The 21,418-nt window shown below is 64.5% G+C and overlaps 1 protein-coding gene across 1 annotated transcript; it reads right to left on the reverse strand.

Annotated features, from left to right (window-relative positions):
* Positions 1 to 16,013: 16,013 nt before the first annotated feature.
* Positions 16,014 to 20,571, reverse strand: RPS19 (ribosomal protein S19). The gene is made up of 6 exons (XM_037883317.2): positions 20,482 to 20,571; positions 19,464 to 19,534; positions 19,119 to 19,219; positions 16,915 to 17,098; positions 16,638 to 16,692; positions 16,014 to 16,077 (listed from the first exon to the last, which is right to left on the reverse strand). Exons 2-6 carry the CDS (start codon positions 19,532 to 19,534, stop codon positions 16,051 to 16,053), a joined length of 438 nt encoding a protein of 145 aa, XP_037739245.1. The 5' UTR covers positions 20,482 to 20,571; the 3' UTR covers positions 16,014 to 16,050.
* Between the last annotated feature and the right edge of the window lie 847 nt (positions 20,572 to 21,418).

A 21,418-nucleotide genomic window follows, 5' to 3' on the forward strand; every position in this document is an offset into this window, starting at 1 on the left:
AGTCCTGGCTCCCAGCCCCCTACTCTGATGCATCATAGGTCAGGGTTGGAAGAGACTCAGGAGGTATCTAGTCCAACCCCCTGCTCAAAGCAGGACCAACCCCAACTAAATCATCCCAGCCAGGCCTGTGTCAAGCCAGGCCTTAAAAACCTCTAAGGATGGAGATCTCACCTCCTCCCTAGGGAACCATTCCAGGGCTTCACCTCCCTCCGCGTGAAACAGTGTTTCCTAATCCCACTGCAACTTGAGACCATGGCTCCTTGTTCTGTCAGCCCCCACCCCCCTCCCAGAGCTGGAGAGAGAACCCAGGAGTCCTGGCTCCCAGCCCCCCCTGCTCCCACCCACCAGCCCCCACTCCCCTCCCAGAGCTGGGGAGAGAACCCAGGAGTCCTGGCTCCCAGCCCCCCCTGCTCCAACCACCAGCCCCCACTCCCCTCCCAGAGCTGGGGAGAGAACCCAGGAGTCCTGGCTCCCAGCCCCCCCTGCTCCAACCCACCAGCCCCCACTCCCCTCCCAGAGCTGGGGAGAGAACCCAGGAGTCCTGGCTCCCAGCCCCCCGCTCTAAGCCAGTGCCAAGGCCATTCCAGCTCTGGCAGCAGGTCCAGGCTGTTGGACCCCACCCAGCCCTGGTGCCCCAGCAACCCCTGGGGGGGGAGGGGAAACAGGGACCAGCCACCCCCCAGGGGCCCATATAGAGACCTGGGGCCCAGGGATGTCAGCCCGCCCCTCCAGGGGCAGATTCCTTGCAGGACAGCGGAGGGGGGGGATGCTGGCACCCCCCATGGGTGCGGCCCTGACCCACACATTCCTGCCAAGCCAGGAGCGCCCACCACTGCCCACAGAACCGCCAAGATGGGAACGGACAAGGGGCCTTTGTTCCACGGCCAGCGACCGCCTGGCACCCCACCCCCACCCCGGATGCCTGGGTCCCTTGGTCTGGATCAGGCTGCTGCGTCCCCATCAGACCCCTCCGTCCCCAGGACACCTGGGTCCCTAACTCCAGTTCAGGCTGCCCCATGCACACACATGGGGCAAAGCAGCCAAGTAAAACCGGGGGGGGGGCTCCCCCCACCCCACCTCACTGCTGCCAGTGCCCTTCAATCCAGACCCATGGCCCCCTGCTAGCTCTGGGAGGGGAGTGGGTCTAGTGGGTCAGACCAACGTGGGGCTGGGAGCAGGACTTCTCTCCCCGGCTCTGGGAGGTGGGGGGCTAGTATTTAGAGCAAGGGGGGTTGGGAGCCAGGGCTCCTGGGTTCTCTCCCCGCGTCTGGGAGGTGGCAGGGGGGGCTAGTGGCTAGAGCAGGGGGGTTGGGAGTTCGGGGAATGAAGGCTTGGGCTAGTGGGGGGGCCAGTTGCCATAGCAAGGGGATGGGCAGGGGAGGGGCTAGTGCCCGGGGGAGCTGGCGCCGTGGGGTGACAATGGCCTTTTCTCCACTGCCTGGCGGGGATAAGGACCTGCTGTGCGGGGGGGACAGAGCCGCCTGTCAGCCCCGCGGCCTGCACGGGCCATCTCCTCCTGGCACAGCCCCCGGGGACACACCACTGGGGGGAGGGAAACTGAGGCACAGACCGGTCCAGGTGACCCCCAGGAGAGAACCCAGGAGTCCTGGCTTCCAGCTCCACCTGCTCTAAGCAACCAGCTCCCTGTCATACCAGGAGTTCGGTGTTTCATACAGAGACAATATTCCCCCTGCATCCCCTTCGAAACAGCCCCCCCGACCCTACAGGGGCTGCATCCCAGGGCCGGGCGAGGGGGTCTCTGTATAACCAGCCCTCCCTCCACCCCAGAGGGGCCACGTCCCAGCGCCGGGTGGGGGGTCCCTGTATAACCAGCCCCCCCCACCCCAGAGGGGCGTGTCCCCTGTAAAACCAGCCCCCCCCCCCACCCCAGAGGGGCCACGTCCTGTGCCAGGTGAGGGGTCCCTGTATAACCAGCCCCCCCCCACCCCAGAGGGGCGTGTCCCCTGTATAACCAGCCCCCCCACCCCAGAGGGGCCGCGTCCTGTGCCAGGTGAGGGGTCCCTGTATAACCAGCCCCCCCCACCCCAGAGGGGCGTGTCCCCTGTATAACCAGCCCCCCCCCCACCCCAGAGGGGCCGCGTCCCAGCTCCCCAAAGATGGCAGATGTGTTCGGAGCTCGCTGGACCTGGCCCCCGGGCGCGGGCAGGCCGAGCGAGCGTCTCTTCAGGCCGGGTTCCCAGGGACGCGTCCATCGCTGCGCGCCAGCCGGGAGAGGCTGCCAGGGTGGGGGCGGCAGGGCTCCCGGGGGTGGGGGAGCTGGCACCGTGGGCCGCCACAGGTGTGGGGCCGGCACGTGTCGGCCGGGCACTGGCCCAGAGGCGATTTCATTACAAGAGATAATTGGGACGAGCTGGCCCCACGCGCCAGGAGCTGTCAGCGGGCACGGCTCCCGCTGAGCATCACAGGGAGCCCCACGCCCCCCAGAGCCAGTGCCCTGCCCCCCACAGCGAGCACCCCCCAGAGCCAGCGCCCCGCCCCCCACAGCGCGCTGCCCCTCACAGCCCCCACCCCACCTCCTGCTGGGAGCCCCCCCCCAGAGCCAGCGCCCTTCCCCCCACAGCCCGCCCCCCCCAGCATCCCCTACTGGGATGGTTAGAGCTGGGGGGGGGCGGCTGGGACCCAGGACTCCTGGGTTCTCTCCCCAGATCTAGGAGGGAGTGGGAGCGAGTGGTCAGAGCGGGGACTCGGGTGCCTTCTGTGCCCCTGACCAGCTGTGTGACATGGGCCCTCCCCGGGTGGGAAGCCCTTTGAGGGCAGGGCCCGTCTCTCACTGTGGGTCTGGGCGCCCGGCTGTCCCCAAGATCAGCAGCACCTGCCAGCCCTACCAGAACCCCCCAGCGGTGGGGCAGGAACCCCAACGGGCTCCAGCTCCCCCCACCCCTCGGCTCCCAGGGCTGGGACACGGGGGGGAGGGCGACACCCAGGGGCCGCCAGCCGGTCCCAGGGGTCAGCGTCAAGGCTGGCTCCTTGGGCCCAGCAGCCAGACCCGGGGCCAGGGGACCCAAGCCTGTAGAGACCCCCCCACACCTCCGGCCCCTGGAGCCCAGGCCCTGCACCAGATACCCCATGCGGATCGAAGCGGGGATCCCAGCACCCCAAACCCTGCCCAGCGCCACACAGGGGAGACGCACCTTGTGCTGTGGGCGGCCCCCCACCCCCCACTAACCCCAAACGGACGCCTGGCTCGGCAAGATAAGCACGCCCCCCACCCCATCACTGTGTCGCAGGCCACCCGCTCCTCACATCTCCACAGGCCGCTGGGGGAGGCTGCGTCTTTCAAACGCCCTTCTGGACCACGAGGATCCCCCCCCACATGTGGCTGCAAACATGTCCCCCCCAGTCCGGTATCTTGCAAACCTCCCAAGGGAGTGGGGGGCTCTCCTCTGAGCCCAGCCCCTCACACCGCAGGGCTGACCCTGGAGCAGCTTCCCCCCGATTTTCCCCTCCCAAAGCAAACCCGGCCCCTCGGGAGCAATTTATGGCTTCACATAATCAGAGTGTCCCACACAAGGGGGGAGGCAGGGATCAGAGCCCCCCGCAGCCCGGCTGGGGATCCCAGCTCCAGCTGACACAATCCGTGGGAGGGAGGCGTCGGAATGTTTTGGGGGAGCCGGACCAGGACACCTGGGTCCCACTTCCCCCCAGTTCGGCCCCAAAGCCCTGCTAGAGGACGGGAAGAAGGCGAAGATGATCCCCCTAATCACTAACCCTCCCCCCCACCCGCAGTTTGAGTCCCCCCCCCCGACTCTCCATCCTGGAGCCGCCCCACAGCTGCAATGGGGCGGGGGGGGGGGGCAGGGAACAATTTGCCACGCGGGGGCGGGGGGATGGATACCTGCTGGGTGCCCCCCCAGCACTGGGACGGTGGCTGCAGGGGGCAGGGCCAGGCCTAGGCCAGAGGGCACAGAAATGCCACCACGGGCAGGGGAAGCTGGGCAAAGCGGGCCAGGCGGGGGTCCGGCTGGGAGCCGGGTTAAAGTTGGAGCCGGTGCCCACGGCCGGGGGACTGGGCCCTGCCAGGAGACGCGGCTGGTGCCCAGCGCTGGGCCGGGAGAACAAAGGCTGGAAATCTGCAGCCAGCGGGATTCGGGGGGGAGGAAGGGGGGGGGAAACGCCATTTTCCTCCCGCTTTTTCTTTTCAGCGTCCCCGTTAATCGTGTATGAAAATAACCCGATGCCCAACGCTTGGGCTGCCCGGCTCCCCGACCCTGACCCCGGCTCCCGACCCTGGCTCCGGGCCGCGGCAGGATCCAGGGACAAATCGCTCGGCCGTTTCCGTGCCCATGGAGCCAGGCTGGGACAGAGGCAGGAGCAGAACAGGGCAGAGGAAGAAAGGGGGCACGGGGGGGGGGGGGGCAGGGACGGATGCGGCAGCTGGTCGGGACCCAACTCCCACCAGGGAGCCAGGCACAAGCAGATCGGGAATGGACGGTCTGGGCGCAGAAATACGAAGGACGGGCCAAGGCCGGAGCAACGGGAGGAGATGCCAGATTGAAGTGGGGTGCACAGACATGCCCAAAATGGGGGTTCATGGGGATGTGATACAGGGGGTGCATAGGGAGATGCTGGAATGAAGTGGGGTGCTCAGGGATGCAATGCAGGGGGTGCATGGGGAGATGCTGGAATGAAGTGGGGTGCTCAGGGATGCAATGCAGGGGTGCATGGGGAGATGCCGGAATGAAGTGGGGTGCTCAGGGATGCAATGCAGGGGTGCATGGGGAGATGCTGGAATGAAGTGGGGTGCTCAGGGATGCAATGCAGGGGTGCATGGGGAGATGCTGGAATGAAGTGGGGTGCTCAGGGATGCAATGCAGGGGGTGCATGGGGAGATGCTGGAATGAAGTGGGGTGCTCAGGGATGCAATGCAGGGGGTGCATGGGGAGATGCTGGAATGAAGTGGGGTGTTCAGGGATGCAATGCAGGGAGTGCATGGGGAGATGCTGGAATGAAGTGGGGTGCTCAGGGATGCAATGCAGGGGGTGCATGGGGAGATGCTGGAATGAAGTGGGGTGCTCAGGGATGCAATGCAGGGGGTGCATGGGGGACAGTCAGGAAGTGGGGTGCCCGGGAGGGATGCTGGCAGGGTTGCTATGGGCTCTGAATGCTAAGCTGGCAAGAGGCGGGCCCGGGGGGGCGGGGGGGGGGCGAGTGACACGGGGCTCCCAGGCCAGGCGAGGGGGGGGGTCTAATCCCACAGACCTGCCCCGGGGGCGGGGGGCACGAAGGATCATTTGAAGGCGGGGGGGGGGGGGAATCTAACAAAGCCCAGAGGTGGCACCGCTGCAGAATGGCAGGCCGGGGGGGGGACATTGTTCCCCCCACCCCAGCCCTGCAACAGCTGCAACCGCTACAGGGACCCGCACATTGCAGAACCGGGGGGGGGGGGGTTGAGCCAAGAGCCCCCCTCCAAAACCGCGGCTGCTTGGGGGCCCCCCACTGCCCAGCGCGCGCCGCTGCAAAGGGACCCGCCCCCCCGGAGCTGCTGGGGGGCCGGAGAGCCGCGCACCTGGCATGGCCAATGGGGGGGGGCTGCGCCCCACTGCCCAGCCCCACAGCCCCCCGCCCCCTCCCCGCCCGGCCCCCCGGATCGCGCCCCCGCGCCCCCTACCTCGCCCGGCTGCCCAGAGCAGCCCCAGCGCCGCCAGCATGGCCCGGCCCCGGCCCCGGCCCCGGCCCCACCGCGCCGGCCCCATCGCACCCGCCGCGCGCCCGGCCCGTCTGCACCTGCACTGGGGCTGCTCCAGCCGTAATGTATGCTAATGAGATGCGGGGGGCCGGGCCAATGGCAGCCGGGCGGGGCCCCGGCGAGGGGGCAGCGTGTTTACAAGTCCCATGCGGGAGTGGGGCGGGCGGAATTTAAAGGGAGAGGACGGGCCCCCCCCACCCCGCCCCACTGCCCCCTCCCCCCCCCCGGCCTCCCCCACCCCGCCCCACTGCCCCCTCTCCCCCGGCCCCCCGACCCCCCCACCCCGCCGCACTGCCCCCTCCCCCCCCGCCCCCCGACCTCCCCCACCCCGCCCCACTGTCCCCTCCCCCCGGCACCACGACAGCAGGTGCAAAGGGCTGGCAGGCCGCCCCCCACTGCTGGACTTGGGGGGTCTGGGGGGCCTGTTCTGCCCCCAGGTAAAGGCCCCCCAGGGGGAAAGCGAAAGGGGCTCGTCAAAGCCAGAGCAGGGGGCGGGATCTGCTTTCGGGGGACCCAGGGGCTTCTCCAGACAAGGGGGGAGGGGAGGATCATTGGCACGAGTATGTGAAGAGGAGAAACTGAGGCACAAAGAGGGCTCAGGTCAAGTAGCGAGGCCTGGGGACAGAACCCAGGAGTCCTGGCTCCCTGCCCCCTCCTGCTCTAACCACTAGACCCCACACCCCTCCCAGAGCCAGAGAGAGAACCGAGGGCTCCCATCACCCCAGGTGCTGCCCAGACCCCCACACTGAGCTCGGGACCCCCTTGTGCCAAGCACACGGCACTGTGGCTATTCACTGCCCCCCAGGGCCCATAGGGGGTGGATCGGGGCAGTGACCGCAGGGCCCAGGGTACGTTACAGCAGCCCCGATGTTCCTCTCATTTGCCCCAGGGGCCGGGCAGTGACACCAGGGAACCCGAAGCCACCTTTGTGCCCTGGCCCCCGGCCCGGTTCCAAGCGAGTGAGGATCGGGCTGAGTGCCCACCTGCCAGGGGCACTGAGGCATCTCTGATCTCCCCCAACCCCCCCCCCCAAATCTCCCACGCCCTTCAGCGGGCCGAGCACAGCTCTGAGCCTGGGGTGTGACCATCGCAGCCGCGGCAGCCCCCGGCTGGGCTTGTCCCTGGTGAAAGGGCCGCGGTTGGTGGCAGCCCCCGGCAGGGGCAGGCAACAGGAGCGAGGAGCAGAGCCGCGGCCCGCAGCGGGGCGCAAAGGCAGCGTTCCCACGGCCGCTCGAGACGGCGAACAAGGCACCAAGTCCCGGCCTGTTCCCATGGGCGGCGTCTCTGCGCCAGGCCACAGCTCCCACGCCAGCCGGGCTGGCAGAACCCGTTAGGTGGCTCCGGGCCCTGGGGCTAGCGCTTGACTCCCCACCCTGCACCCAGGGGCCCCTTTCTGCAGCCGCCGCCTCGCTGGGCCCTGCCGGAGGAACGGGCCGGGGGTTAGTGGGGCCTGGAGGGAGACGCGGCCCCCGAGCTCTGGCATGTCGAACAGCCAGGCAAGGGCGGCAGGGAGTCGGATGCCGGGTGCCTGAGAGCAAATCCCAGGAGCCCCAGAGGGGAACTCGGTCCCCAGCCAAACGCAACGGGGCCGCGGCCTCTCCACCGGGAACCGGCCCTTCCGCAGCTCAGCTGGGGAGAGCCGAATGCCCCAGGACAGAGGCCCCTGTGCCATGAAAGTGGAGGCAGAAATCACCGCCCAAGGGCCAGGACTGGGAGAAGAGCCCAGCGGGACCCAGCCAGTGACCCGCTGCCCCCCTGCCCGAGATCTGGGGGTCAGCAGCTGCCCGGGAGCTCCCAGCTGGGCCCAAAGGGCGAATGACATCCCAGGCTGTACAAAGGGGGGGTCTCCAGTGGGAGCAGGGAGGGGATTTTCCCTCTGGAGCTGGCCCGGGGGCACCGCTGCTGGGCCCTGGGTCCGGCTCTGGGGCACACAGTCAGTCGGGCAGGGGTCCGAGCAGAGCCCCGAGGGCGATTCGAGGGTTCGAAGCCCTGCCGCCAAGCGAGACGCGAGGAGCTTCCGCTCTTCAGCTGGGCCCCGGGCAGGCCGTCCCCACGCGCGGAGCGAAGGTCTCCGAGCCCGGCTCAGCCGCCTTGGGCTGGACCCTGGACTCCCGGCGCCCAGCCCCGCCCCGCACGCTGCAGTGCGATGGGGCAGCCCCAGGCCCTGAGCCGGGCCCGTGGGTCGCAGCCCGTCGTAGCCTCTGAACCAGGGCTGGGGATCACAAAGCAACTCGGGGATGCGGCGCCTTGTCCCCGCAGCCCCAGGCTCACGCCAGTTTCAATGAGTTTGGTCATTTATTTCGAAATATCGGTCAGCAAGCATGGCCGTAACCATACAGACCAAAAAAGAATGATTCTGGTCTTTTTTTTTTTTTTGACAGATAGATTCCTTACGAGGCATTTTAACACAGAACTTTGAGTAATTCACTTGAACGACACGACAGACCCGCACCCCGCAGAAGCAGGGCAAAGGCCGGGGGGAGTCGGGGTAACGGAGGAGCTGAGGGAGAGAGGAGAGCCTGGGAGTGAACCTGGAGGCTGTTGGGGGGAGATTTTTCTTTGGGGGGGATTGTTAGGGAGTTGGGGAGCCTCCCCCATGCAGACCCTGTTTGACCCCAAGCCTCTCCCATTCAGTCAGGCACCTTTGCCCCTGTCCCCGCACCCCCCATCCCCATGGGTCTCTGCAGCCCCCCTCCCGCGTCCCCAGGCTCAGTGCTGGCCCCCCACTAGCTCCTGAGCCCCAGTCTGTGACCCCTGCACAGAGTGTGCCCCACTCTGTCCTACGCTGGCTCCGCGGGCAGGGGGCTGTGGCGAGCTCTGCTCCTGGGGCAATTCTGCAGCCCTGGGCAAGGGCAGATGCTTTCCCCCACCCCACGGGAAAGACATTTCTGCCCCAGAAGAGCTGCCGTTCCGCCGCCTTCCCACCAGGGGCCGCTGTGGCGCCAGAGCGTTCCGGCCGGGGGCGGTCCTGGGGCCCCAGCGGCCTCTGGTGGGCACAGGCGGCACTGCAGCGCTTCTGGCTCAGCTGCTTGCGGGGCGGGGCGGATGAATTCTGCGCGTCCGCAAACGTGCAGAACCCCCCAGGGATATGGGCTGGAGCCCGGGCTCTCAAGCGGGGGGTCGGGACCCCTCGGGGGGTCGCGAGGTTCTTACACGGGGGTTCGCGAGCTGTCAGCCTCCAGCCCAAACCCCGCTTTGCCTCCAGCATTTATAACGGTGTTGAATATATTAAAAAGTGATTTTAATTAATAAGGGGGGGGGGTCGCACTCAGCGGTTTGCTGTGTGAACGGGGTCACCAGGACAAAAGTGTGAGACCCATCGGGGTAGAGGGACCGCTGGTCCCCCGGACGCAGCTCCGGAGGGTCCGGCTTGGCCCAGCATCCCGGCGTCCACCCAAGGGAGCCCGGGGAAGGAGGTCTCCAGGGAAAAGCGGGTGCTCTCAGCGTCCCTCCCGGGTCAGGACTGGCCCCATTTCCCCCGGGAGGAGCTGGCCAGGACCGTGCCAGGTCCTCCACCCGTGGACACCGGCCACGAGCCAAGCCGGAGGCAGAAAGGGACGGGGGATGTGGAGGGAGGTTCGGGCGCCTTCGAAGAGCTGGCTGCAACTCCCTGCTGCCCCACACTCCTGCCACCGCTGCTGCGTGCCTCAGTTCCCCCCCCCCCCGTGATCCCAGAGGGGTGCTGACTCCATGGAACTGTGTCTCTTGGGGGTCCACTGATGATCTGGCCCCCAAAATCCAGGCTGATTAAAAATCAAAAGGAGCAGGGGAGGGTTGGAGATCTCCCCTCTGCACGGAGCTGCGGCCGGGTTTCTGCTGCTTTCTGCTTCCCTCACCAGGATTTAACTCCCACTTGTTACAGGTGCCTTTTGCCTCTCGCTGCTTCTCTTGCTTTGCGGTTTAGCCACGGTGGCTCTTCTTTGGTTCTTTTATTATCTTTTTAAATTTGGGGGATACATTTAAGTTGAGCCTCTATTATGGTGTCCCTAAAAAGTCCCCACATGGCTTGCAGTGATTTCACGTTTGGCGCTGTACCCTTTCATCTCTGTTTCGCTAACCTCCCCATTTCTGTGTCGTTCCCCTTTCGGAAATTAAATGCTGCCGTGTCGGGCTGCTGAGATGTTTTCCCTGCCACAGGGATGTTAAATTTAATTATATGATGGTCACTGTTACCAAGGGGTCCAGCTCTAGACACCTCTTGGACCGGATCCCGTGCTCCAGTTAGCGCTAAATCAAGAATTGCCTCCCCTCTGGTGGGTTCCAGGACCAGCTGCTCCACGAAGCCGCCATCTAAGGTGTCAGGAAACTTTATCTCTGCATCCTGTCCTGAGGTGACCTGGACCCAGTCAATATGGGGAGAGTTGAAATCCCCCATTATTACTGAGTTTTTTATTTTAATAGCCTCTGTAATCTCCCTGAGCATTTCACAGCCACGGTCACCATCCTGGCCAGGTGGTCGGTAATATCGCCCTATATCGCTGTAGTCCTCTTCGAGCGTGGAATCACTATCCCCAGAGATTCTGTGGGACAGTTTGGTTCTTTTAAAATTTTTACTCCATTTGATTCAGCGCTTTCTTTCACATCTAGCCACCCCCACCCAGCACGACCTGATAGATTTTCTACCCTGGTGTTACTGTGTCCCATTGATTATCCTCATTCCCCCAAGTTTCTGTGATGCCTGTTCGATCAATCTCCTCGTTTAATACGAGGCACTCGAGCTCACCCATCTTAGGATTTAGACTCCTAGCATTGGTATAGAAGCACTTTAAAAACTTGTTTCAGAGTAGCAGCCGTGTTAGTCTGTATTCGCAAAAAGAAAAGGAGGACTTGTGGCACCTTAGAGACTAACCAATTTTTTTTTTAAAAAAAAACTTGGCTCCTTTTAGCTGGCTGCCATTACCCGATGTCATTGAGTGGGACTCTTCTTTCTTTGATTGTTTCTGATCAGACCCCGCCTGTATTTTATCATTGTCCATCCTCTGCTCCTCACTAGGACACAGAGATGCTCTAGTAACAGACCCTCCCCTAAGGGACGGCTCTGTCCGAACCACGTGCTCCTCCGCACCTCTCGGCTTCCCGCAGCCCTTCGTTTAAAAACTGCTCTGTGACCTTTTTAATGGGCAGCACCAGCAATCTGGTTCCAATCTGGTTTCGGTGGAGCCCGTCCTTCCTGTACAGCCTCCCCCTTTCCCAAAAGTTTCGCCAGCTCCCAACCAATCTCACCCCCTCCTCCCTACCCCATTGTCTCAGCCGCGCATTGAGACCCTGCAGCTCTGCTTGTCTCCCTGGCCCTGCGCGTGGAACTGGGAGCGTCTCAGAGAATGCCACCACGGGGGGCCTGGACTTCAACCTCTTACCTAGCAGCCTAAATTTGGCCTCCAGGACGTCTCTCCTACCCTCTCCTATGTCACTGGTACCTACATGAACCATGACCACCGGCTCCTCCCCGGCACTGCACAGAAGTCTATCTAGATGTCCCGAGAGATCCGCAATCTTTGCACCGGGCAGACAAGTCACCATGCGGGTCTCCCAGTCATCACAAACCCAGCGATCCGTGTTTCTAATGATCGAATTGCCCATTACTAACACCGGCCTTTTCCTAATGACTGGAGTCCCCTCCCCCAGAGAGGTAACCTCAGAGCGAGAGGATACCACAGCATCATCTGGATCCCAACTATGGGGCCATTTCCCTCTGCTCCAGCTGGATGTTCTCCTTCCCTGAGACTTTCATCCTCCTCAGCAGCACAGCGGCTGTCAGACCGGGGGTGGGACCATTCTACTGTGTCCCGGAAAGTCTCATCTCTGCACCTCTCTGTCTCCCTCAGCTCCTCCAGCTCAGCCACCCTGGTCTCCAAAGCCCGTACGCGGTCTCTGAGGGCCAGGAGCTCCTTGCACCGAATGCACCCGCAGGGCAGGCAATCGGACACGCTGCCTTGGGTGCAATAAACTGGGTACCCCCCGCTGCTGGAGGTCTGCCTGCATTCTCTTTTCACTCCAGCGGCACTTTCCTTTGTTGTTATCAGGGGGCGTTTGGGGCTTTAAGGTAGTTTAAGGAATGGTCAGTGTATCTAGACCCCCTCATGCTCCCCCTGTTAACTCCCTCGCAAAAGTCCCGGTAGCCGCTCTTGTTGGCTACCTTCTCTGGTCGCTTAGAAGCAGGCTTTGTAAAGCCCTGGTCTGCCTGAGTAGCCCCCCGTTAAGGGTTGATGGGGGCTAAAGGGCTTCGGGGTCAAAGCCTTGTCAAGAAGCTCTCGGCCTTGCCTAGCAGGCCGCTAGGCTCAGCGCACACCCGGGCCCCCAGACAAACAGACCACACGGTACAGTTCAGTCTGCCGTGCCGTGGGGGCTGTTTCGCTCTCAGCCGGTTCCCTGGGCCGATCTACAGCAGGGGCCCTACCAGGTACGTCAGGCTCCTAGCAGCTGGGGCTGAGGCAGCGCGGGAGCGAGGGACTGGAGGAGTCTGAGTGTAACAAACTCAGGGGTGAGGGCGTCTGTCCGAGTCCAGCTGAGCGGCCAGAGACCGAGCAGCCCCCAGCAGCCGCCCTGCACCGGCGCCAGGACACCGGACTCCCCACCGCACCCCCTGCTCCCAGCCTCCACGTCCCGCCCTGTCATTTACCCGGCAGGCCGCACTCCACACTTGGGGCAGCTACGACGCTCCGGGGCACAGAAAATCCACCTGCCCCTGCGCTGGAGCGAGACCGACCTCCCCCGGCGTAGACACAGCTGGGTCGAAGGGAGGATGCGCCCCTTGCGAGCTCCCCGGGGCACGGCCTCTCCCTCCGTCTCCGTGCGGTGCCCGGCCCCAGGGGGCACTGATCTCAGCTGGGCCAGCGGCTGATGAGTTAGGTTAACGATGGCAGCTGGGAGGCCATATTGGCAAGCGGCTGGGCGCCGAGGTTTCTGCCCCTGTAGCCGGCTGATGGAGATGGTTGTGTCCCGGGGTCCCAGGCTCGGGGCTCTGGCCCGGCTCCAGATGAAGCCAGGCAGGACTCTGGGGCAGCGTCTCCCCGCAGGGCGCCTGTCATCAGGGCCAGGAGCCTTCCCAGCTTTGGAGCCTCCTGGGTCCGACCTCTGAGCGTTCAGCCCCCTGGTTGCCCCAGGACGCCCCTCAGCGAGTCCCCATGGCTGGGACCCCTGGGGAGCCTCATGCGCCCCCAAAGGGCCCTGCCCCCCACTCCGCAGCCAGCAGTGACTCCCAGCCAGCGAGTGACACAGGTGGGTTATTAGTCACTGGGAACACGGCGTAGAACAGAGCACAGGGACCAGGGACCTGCAGCAAAGTCCAGCTGGGGGGACCCAGAGCCCAGAGCTCCCCCGAGTCCCAAAAATGGAGACTGACTCGCATCCCAAAGCCCAGCCTTAGCCATAACCTGCTGCCCCCCTCCGGCCTTTGGCTGCTTCCTGGGCAAACTGGTCACCTGGCCTCCACCCTGCCCCTTCGTCTCCAACGCTCTGGCTGGCTCCTAGCAGGGGACAGGCTCCGGCCGTCGGGTGCCAGGCTGCAGTGTCGGCCGGCTGGTCTGTGCCCAGGCAACCTGTCAGTGTCCCACTTGCCCTCCAGAGGCCTCTGCACCAATCACACCCCCTGATCCCACCATCGAGATACTGGAATAACACAGGGGAAACTGAGGCACACACTATTCAGACACAATGCTAAGAACATTCGCACTTTGTCACAGGTTGAAAGGGGAGGTCAATGAAGGAACGGGGGGGCTGAGGGGGCTCAGGGCTGCAACAGTCACAGTGAAGCCGTGATTCACGACAGCAGCATCCTGCCTGTCTCTAGACCTGACCGGCCATGGGAGCTGCTCCCCGGCTCTGAAACAGGGAGCAAAACCCCAGGCCTGGGAGGAGGCTCAGTGGGCTCAGCTCCCGGCCCCCTGAGCTCCCGGCACAGGGAGATGGGCAGAGAGCAGCCGCGCGGCCCAGGCAGGGAAAGCGACCTGGACACGGAGCCAGCGTTGCTCCTCCTCGGGGAGCGCGGGGGAACCCTGGCTGGGAGCAGTATCCGTATGTCATCTCCCACCCCCCCACCCATGTTCCTCTGGGAGGGAGCAGGGGGGAACCCCCCCGGTGCTCTGCTGCCAGCTGGGAGCAGCTTCTGACTACACTGGCAGGGCAGCCCCCTAGTGCCCCGACCACAGCACCCCTGGGTGGTCGCCCGGGTGGGCCAATCCTGGGCCCTTCTGTCTAAAACCGAGCCGCACACAGCCTGAGCCACTTTACCAGCGAGGGCAGACGGGCAGTTCCCCCGGGGCGTCTCCATCACTGACCGGTGGAAAATCAAGACGCCTGTGGTCCCGTTTGGCCAGCCGAGGTTGCTTCGGGAACCGGAGCGGACGAGTGCGGGGGGTGGACGGCAGATCCGGGATCTGAGCAGCAGGAGGCCACCAGGGGCTCCTCCGTGGACGGGTACACGGAGCCCCAAACCGCTTTGCAATCTTTGCCAGGGGACCCCTGAACTGCACAGAGCCCGCCCGGCTCGGCCGCTAGCCCGGCGGCCACTAGCCCAGGGGCCGTAACATAGGGAGAAGACTGGCTCTAGCCCGGGGCAAAGTGGTGGTGGTGGACAGGGCTCTCAGCAGTAGGGAAGGGCTTCTGGCCATTGCCCGGCCCCCAGGGCAGCTTTACCCTGGCGCCTGGCTTCCTCTGCACGCCACCAATCCAGACCAGGGGACAGCCAGGCTGGAAGGGACCTCGAGAGGTCACCATGTCCAGCCCTAGACCAGCCCTGACTGGGGTTCATCCAACTTGCTCTTAAAACCCTCTGGGGACGGGGACTGGGGCACCCGCTCCAGCCCTGGAAGGCTCTCCCCAATATCCAACTGAAACCGCCTTTGCTCCAGAAGACGCCAGATCCTCGCGGGGGCCACAGAGAACAATTGCTCAAAGCCCGTTGTTCAAAGACCCATCAGCCCCCCACCGTCTGCTGCAGGCTGAACACACCCTGTTCTTCCCCCGGCTCCTCCGAGGGCAGGCGGCCGCAACCTCCCGCAGGTGTGGGGCTTCGCCAGCGTAGCCACATCTTGGAGCCCAAAACCAGCCCCGCTGATCCCGTGCAGCATGGAGCAGGCTAGTTACCTCCTGCACCTCACGTCCACTGCCCTGCTCATCCAACCGCGGCACTCACCCTCCCCAGCCCCCCAAACGATTCTGCTCCTTACAGACAAGGAAGCCAGCAGCCGGAGGGGAGAGGAACAGCCGCTGCTCTCTCCAAACTGCCACTGTCCCCTGAGCGCATTAGGCTCTGCCCCTGCCCGGCGAAAGCCCCATTTCCTTGGGGGCTGATTTCCCCCTTTGGGGGTCTCCTCTAGGGAAGGGGCGAGAGGTGGGGAGAGTCGGCAGCTCTCGCGAGTGCCAGGGAGATCACAGCCCATTAAAAACTAATCCCAGACCATTTCTCCCAACCCCCCCCACCCCCCCACCAGCCCTGAAACATCACCCAGCAGATCACACGCCGGCCTCGTCCCCGCCCTGCCAGCCCCCGCTTCACGAAACCCGGCCCATCTGCACAGAACCAGGACAGGAGCGAGGAACCCGCCTCCAGCCCCTCGGGACAAGCTACGTTTCCGCTAGCCCAGGAGCTGGGCGGGGGGGAAGAGATTACAACCCGGAGGGTGGCGGGACTCGGACGGCAGGTTTCTGTGTCTGGATCTGGCACAAACCAGGCAATCTCTGGGCACGGCCCCGAGGCTGTGCCAGTCCCCTCCTCCCCCCATCATGCCCTTCGCAACGCTACGTTCTCCGCAGGGCAGCACCAGATTAATAGAGCCAGGAACGCCCCAGGCAGATGTGCAGCCAAGTGCCCGGGCACGCCGGGGTTTCCACGCTGCCCCCAAAGAGGCCGAGGTGGCGACAGCAGCCTAGACCCACCCAAGCCCCCTGCTGGGGGGAGGCCCTCACGTCCAGGCTCCCCAGTCTACTACACAGCCCTGCTCAGGGCTTGTGGGGCACACTCTGCAGACCCCCAAAACGGTCACATGTCCCCCCACCCACCAGAAAACGAGCTGGGACCCCCCCAACTCACCACCCAGGGCCACCGAGTGATGGGAAGAAGGGGACCAACTTTTGGCCACCTAAGGGGCTTCAAACAAGTGGCCAGAGGTAAAAGACTCTGCAGCTAAATTCCCCCCCCCGAGTTGGGTTGGACCCATCGGCCAACAGAAAGCTCCAGCTCTCCTTTGCGGATGCTCCCCAGCTCGGAGGGTGGCTGCGGAACGGGCCGGCTGTGAAGCCCACGTCGTGCCCAGCTGCCCGGCCACCCGGGTGCAAGGGGAGCCTCGCAAAGGAACAGGCGCAGGCGTGAAACAGGAACCGGGTTTTATTATCTGACGCTCATTTTAATGTTTCTTGTTTGCAGCTGCCACCTGGAAGAGAGGAGAGGCGGATGAGAGCTGTGCCGGAGAGGGCAGCGGCGGTAAGACGGCCTAGATGCAACCCCCGCCCCCAGCCCCGCGTGCAAAGCCGACAGGTTGTGCCGGCCACACGGCCACTCTGAGCTCCACTCCCTGGGGGGTCTGCTCAGCAGCCCGGGACAGGTTTTGCTGACGGTCTGAGAGAGCAGCTTTGCTCCTTTCTAGGCACGACTCGGCCTTCGTGGGCGCTGGGCTGGAGCCAGGGGTGTTACGGGCCAGGCCAGCGAAGGGGTCGGGTTAAGCTCTGTGCTGGAAGCGCTCGGCCCCTGCGGGAGAGGCGAGCGAGCGAGCAATGGGCATGCTCAGCAGAATGTGGCCGGGGCTGCTAGCTGGCAGCGGCTGGCTCTTTCCTGGGCGTGAGGGCAGGCAGAATGTCCCTTGCCACGCTGCCATGGGCTGAACTAAAACCCGCTCGCTGCGCCGTGGGGGACAGCCACTGTCAGTGACCCTGAACCCTCAGGCGGGGTCTCCCGGGCCCTACCCAGCACACAGGGGTGGGAACACAGCGGTACCTGGCCGGCGATTCTGTCCAGATCTCTCTGTCCCTGGGGGGTGAGTTTGCGACCTCTGGAAGGAAAAGGGGAAGGGTAAAGAACAACGCTCTTCCAGCGCCCTGGCCCCCGGCTGGGCTGCAGCCTGTGCCCACCACGCAGCGTTCAGACTGGGCTCCGACGCCCGGCACGCTCAGTGTCAACCCCAGCCAGGCCGCTCTGCAACCCGCCCCTCCTCCCGCCCAGCAGCGACGTCCATCCCTATCACGAGCAGCCAGCCAGGCCCCTCGACACTCACCCGTCCTGATCCTTCTCCACCATTTTCAGCCCCTCCAGGGCCTGCAGCACCCGCCTGGCCACGCTCTTGGAGCCGCGGCTGAAGTGGCTGGGCATGACGCCATTGCGCTGGCGGCCCCCGTAGATCTTGGTCATGGAGCCGACGCCGGCACCGCCGCGGAGGTACAGGTGCCGGGCTGTGGAAGCTGTGGAACCACAGGCGGAGCCCATTAACCTGGCATCTCGGTGGCGGCTTCCAAGCCAAAGCATTAACCCCCCTCCGCAGCAACTCTGCCCCAGCAGACATGGCGGGGGAGGGAAGGCGCCAGGGATCGGCCCCGCTCGGATGCGACCAGGAGACTTGGGGCTCGGTTTGCCAGCTAGGAAGCTGGAGGCGCCGGGGGCACTGGGCAGGGCAGAGTTCTTCCTGCCGCCACCCGCTCTGCTCACAGCTGCTCGGGGTTCCCTGCACAACTCCCCCGGCCTGTGGGGCTGGTGAAATCAGAGCACAGTCCCAGGCAGTGAGGAAGCGGGCCAACCCCTCACTAAAAAACCCAGGGCAAGGGGGGCTGGGATCAGAGCCCGAACATTTCTCTACGTCAGTGCTGGAGCGTTTGGGGCGCGGGACACGTTTGAGGGCCTCTCGCCAGCCAGACGAGGCTCCCGAGCAGGAAAGGCTGCAATGCAGAGCTGAATTCAGAGCCCGTTCCTTGGCCCTATGCGGCGCGTTAACGAGCCAACCCAAGAGTCACAAACAAGCCCCGGCGTCTGGAGGGAGGAGAGCGCTGCCAGAGGCCCTCAGACAGCACCGGGAGATGGACAGAGGAACCACGGTGGCCATACCCATGGATCAGAGGCGCAAGGCCCCAGTCCCTCACTAGCAACGCAGGGTGTTAGGCCTGCACATTCACGCTGACGGCATCTCAGGGCATCTCCTCCCACCCCCCAGCTCTCCCCCCCAGCAGTGGGGCTCTCTGGCTCTCAGGGATCTAACGCAACACACTACTTTTAAGTGCCTAGCACTCAGATTGCGTATTTGTTAGGCGTTCGCTAGCTGAGGCTAACGGCCGCTCCACGGAACACCCTGTGGGGATATAGATATTCAGGCCTGTCTGTAAAGGCCTAGACGCTAAGAATTTAGGTGTATTCTTATAACTTAGCTAGTTCTAGAGGTATAAAAGAAAGAATCAAAATCACTGTCTGCCGGTGTCAGGGCCTTCTCTTACTGTGACAGTCTGAAGCCCTGGTCTTAGGCTAAGGCCTTTGGCTAAGCAACAGACGCAGCCATAAGCTCAGAGGCGACAGGTCACATCCTCACATTCCAAACTAGTCACATTGAAAGAAGGTGCCATTGGGCTGTTAGGATACAATCCTGTCCTGATAATGCCTATCGCCTCCACAGAAAGGGAAGTGCCTAGAAGATGTAAAAGGAAACTTAGTTTGATAGCATCCTGTCTGGCAAGAACTCACTTATTAATAGCTGGGATGTGAAATCCTCATTTCTGTGGTGTTCTATCACTGTAGTCCCCATTGTTTGTCTGTATAATCTCTGTCTGGTTCTGTGATTGTTTCTGTCTGGTGTATAATTAATTTTTGCTGGGTGTAAACTAATTAAGGTGGTGGGATATAATCGGTTACATAATCATGTTACAATATGTTAGGATTGGTTATTTAAATTTCAGGAAAATGATAGGTTAAGGTATAGCTAAGCAGAACTCAAGTTTTATGATATAGTCTGCAGTCAATCAGGAAGTGGGGTGTGGGGGGGGGGGGGGGGGGGGGAATGGGAACAAGGAATGGTGTTGGGGAAATCAGAATCATGTCCTGCTATGGGCAGGAATGGGAACAGGGACACAGGTGTAAGGCTCTATGGTATCAGAGCTGGGAAGGGGGACACTAAGGAAGGAAACTGGAATCATGCTTGCTGGAAGTTCACCCCAATAAAAATCGAATTGTTTGCACCTTTGGACTTCGGGTATTGTTGCTCTCTGTTCATGCGAGAAGGACCAGGGAAGCAAGTGGGTGAAGGAATAAGCCCCCAACACACACCCTCGGGGCACGACGCAGAAGCAGAAGCCCCCAAGAAGACTCTGCAGCGAGAGCGCGCCAGCCGGCGTGGGAGGGAAGTGGGCTGCGACTCCCCAGCTCATTCACGGGTCACTGCTCTGCTGGCTCTGGGGAGGCAGACACACCCCTCACTGCTATGGGCAGGGCTGGGATTCTTACCTGCTCTGGTATAGAACCAGTTCTCATCGTACGGGGCCAACTCCTTGTGCTTGGCCAGCTTGACCGTATCCACCCAGTCGGGCACCTTCAGCTTTCCTGACCTGAAAACAAGCCAGGGACAAGTCAGCAGCAGCTCCCGAGCAGCCCAGACAGGGGTAACGCTGCACGTATATGCAACACCGGGCAGGCCTGCAGAGACTTCCCAGGGGCCTGCTCAAAAGGGGCATTTTGGGAGAGGAAACGTATCCCGGCCAGATCTGCGGCAGCTGCTCTTGACCGGCCCTCCCTGGTGCGAATGAGCCTCGTCCTACCGCTTCACCTGCCCCCGGGAAAGGGCAAACTCACTTCTTGAGGAAGGCAGCCAGGGCCCTGACGAACTCCTGCTGGTTAACGTCTTTCACCGTGACCCCAGGCATCTGCAAGATAGGAGAGCCCTGCTTAGCGCCGCCCGGGGCCCCTGAGCGCGCAGGGGACGTGCGGCGCCCACACACACGACCGCGGCTTTCCCCAGCCTTGCCGAGTGCCACCCGCTGGGGAGCCGGGTTTAGCTGGACGGCTGAGCTGGCCCTGCTGGGATGCAAACTGGGAGCTACGGGCCCAGACGCAGGAGCAACCCCGGGACAGGGGGATCGGAGGCCTCCGTCCAGCCCAGGCTGGGCCCCCCTTGGGCCCCCCAGACCAGCCTGGATGTACCATGGGGGCAGCCGGGTCCCGCCCTGCCAGGCGCTGCAGAAACCCGGGGTTACGGCAGGAGCTGGGGGAGCAGGTTCTGTGCTACTGGTACCCACGCGGGGCAGCGGCCGGAGCGGCAGACGGGACGAATCCGGATAAGCTCAGCCCCGGCGCAGACTGATTCTGCCCAGGCAGCCGCACACCCTGGCCACCCCCCACCACGGGGGGCCCGTCAGGCACCACGGCCCCGGGGCCAGCCCCGCCCCAGCCTCAAGGGACAGCCCCTCCCCCCTCCGGAAAGGCTGCAGCATGGCCCATAGGGCGGATCAGAGCCCCCCCGACACAGGCCCCCCCTCCTCCTCCCCCCCTCCGGGCCCCCCCACTCTTCCCCCTCCCCCCCCGACACGGGCCCCCCTCCTCCTCCTCCTCCCCCCCCGACATGGCCCCCCTCCTCCTCCTCCTCCTCCCCCCCGGGCCCCCCCACTCCTCCTCCTCCCACCCCCAACACGGGCCCCTCTTATCCTCCTTCTCCGAGCCCCCCCCACTCCTCTCCCTCGCCCCCCCGCCAGGGGGCCGCCCCCCCGTGCCCCCCCCGGCACAGGGGGGGACCGGTCAGGCGGGCTCGGGGGGCCCGGGCGGGGGAGGGGGGTCGGGGGGGTCCCTGGCCGGGCCCGGCCCCCCCGCTCCTCACCTCGCTGCTGGCTCCGCGCTGCCGGGCTCGGAAAGGGCCGCACGGGGCCGCCCGCCCTCAGAACACGGGGCCCCAGATCCCGCGAGAGCCCCGGGCCCAATCGCGCCCCGCGAGAGCTGCGCCCGGCCAATCGCCGCCGAGCGGGAGGGGGAGGGCGGGGCCCGCCGGGCGGAAGTCAGGGGGCGGGGAAATCAGCGCGGGGCGGAAGCGGGGCTTGTCCGGGGCTGCGGGGCGGAAGTGTGACGTCACAACTCGACGTGTGATGTAACCGCACTGAATCGCAGTCCCTGACGTCTCAGCATCCACATGTGACGTCATCGCGTTTGATCACAGTCTTGCGACGTCACAGCGACTCATGGTGACATCATCTCACCTAATCGGTCTCATTGTGACATCACAGCGACTCGTTGCCACGCTGCCGAGTTTTGCGATTGCAGGAGCCCCCCGCCCCCCCCAACCCCCCAGTGCCCCCCGCCCCTACCCCACCACCTGGGCCGGACGCAGCCGTGGCCCGTTCCCCCCACCCCACCCCCCAGTGCCCCCCGCCCCCTCCCCCACCACCTGGGCCGGACGCAGCCGTGGCCCGTTCCCCCCACCCCACCCCCCCAGTGCCCCCCGCCCCCTCCCCCACCACCTGGGCCGGACGAAGCCGTGGCCCGTTCCCCCCACCCCACCTCCCCCAGTGCCCCCCGCCCCCTCCCCCACCACCTGGGCCGGACGGAGCCGTGGCCCGTTCCCGCCCCAACCCCCCAGTGCCCCCGCCCCTCCCCCACCACCTGGGCCAGACGCAGCCGTGGCCCGTTCCCCCCCCCCACCCCCCAGTGCCCCCCGCCCCCTCCCCCACCACCTGGGCCGGACGCAGCCGTGGCCCGTTCCCCCCACCCCACCCCTCAGTGCCCCCCGCCCCCTCCCCCACCACCTGGGCCGGACGCAGCCG

The sequence above is a fragment of the Chelonia mydas genome, chromosome 24 (assembly GCF_015237465.2).
Source record: "Chelonia mydas isolate rCheMyd1 chromosome 24, rCheMyd1.pri.v2, whole genome shotgun sequence".
Lineage (NCBI taxonomy): Eukaryota > Metazoa > Chordata > Testudines > Cheloniidae > Chelonia > Chelonia mydas.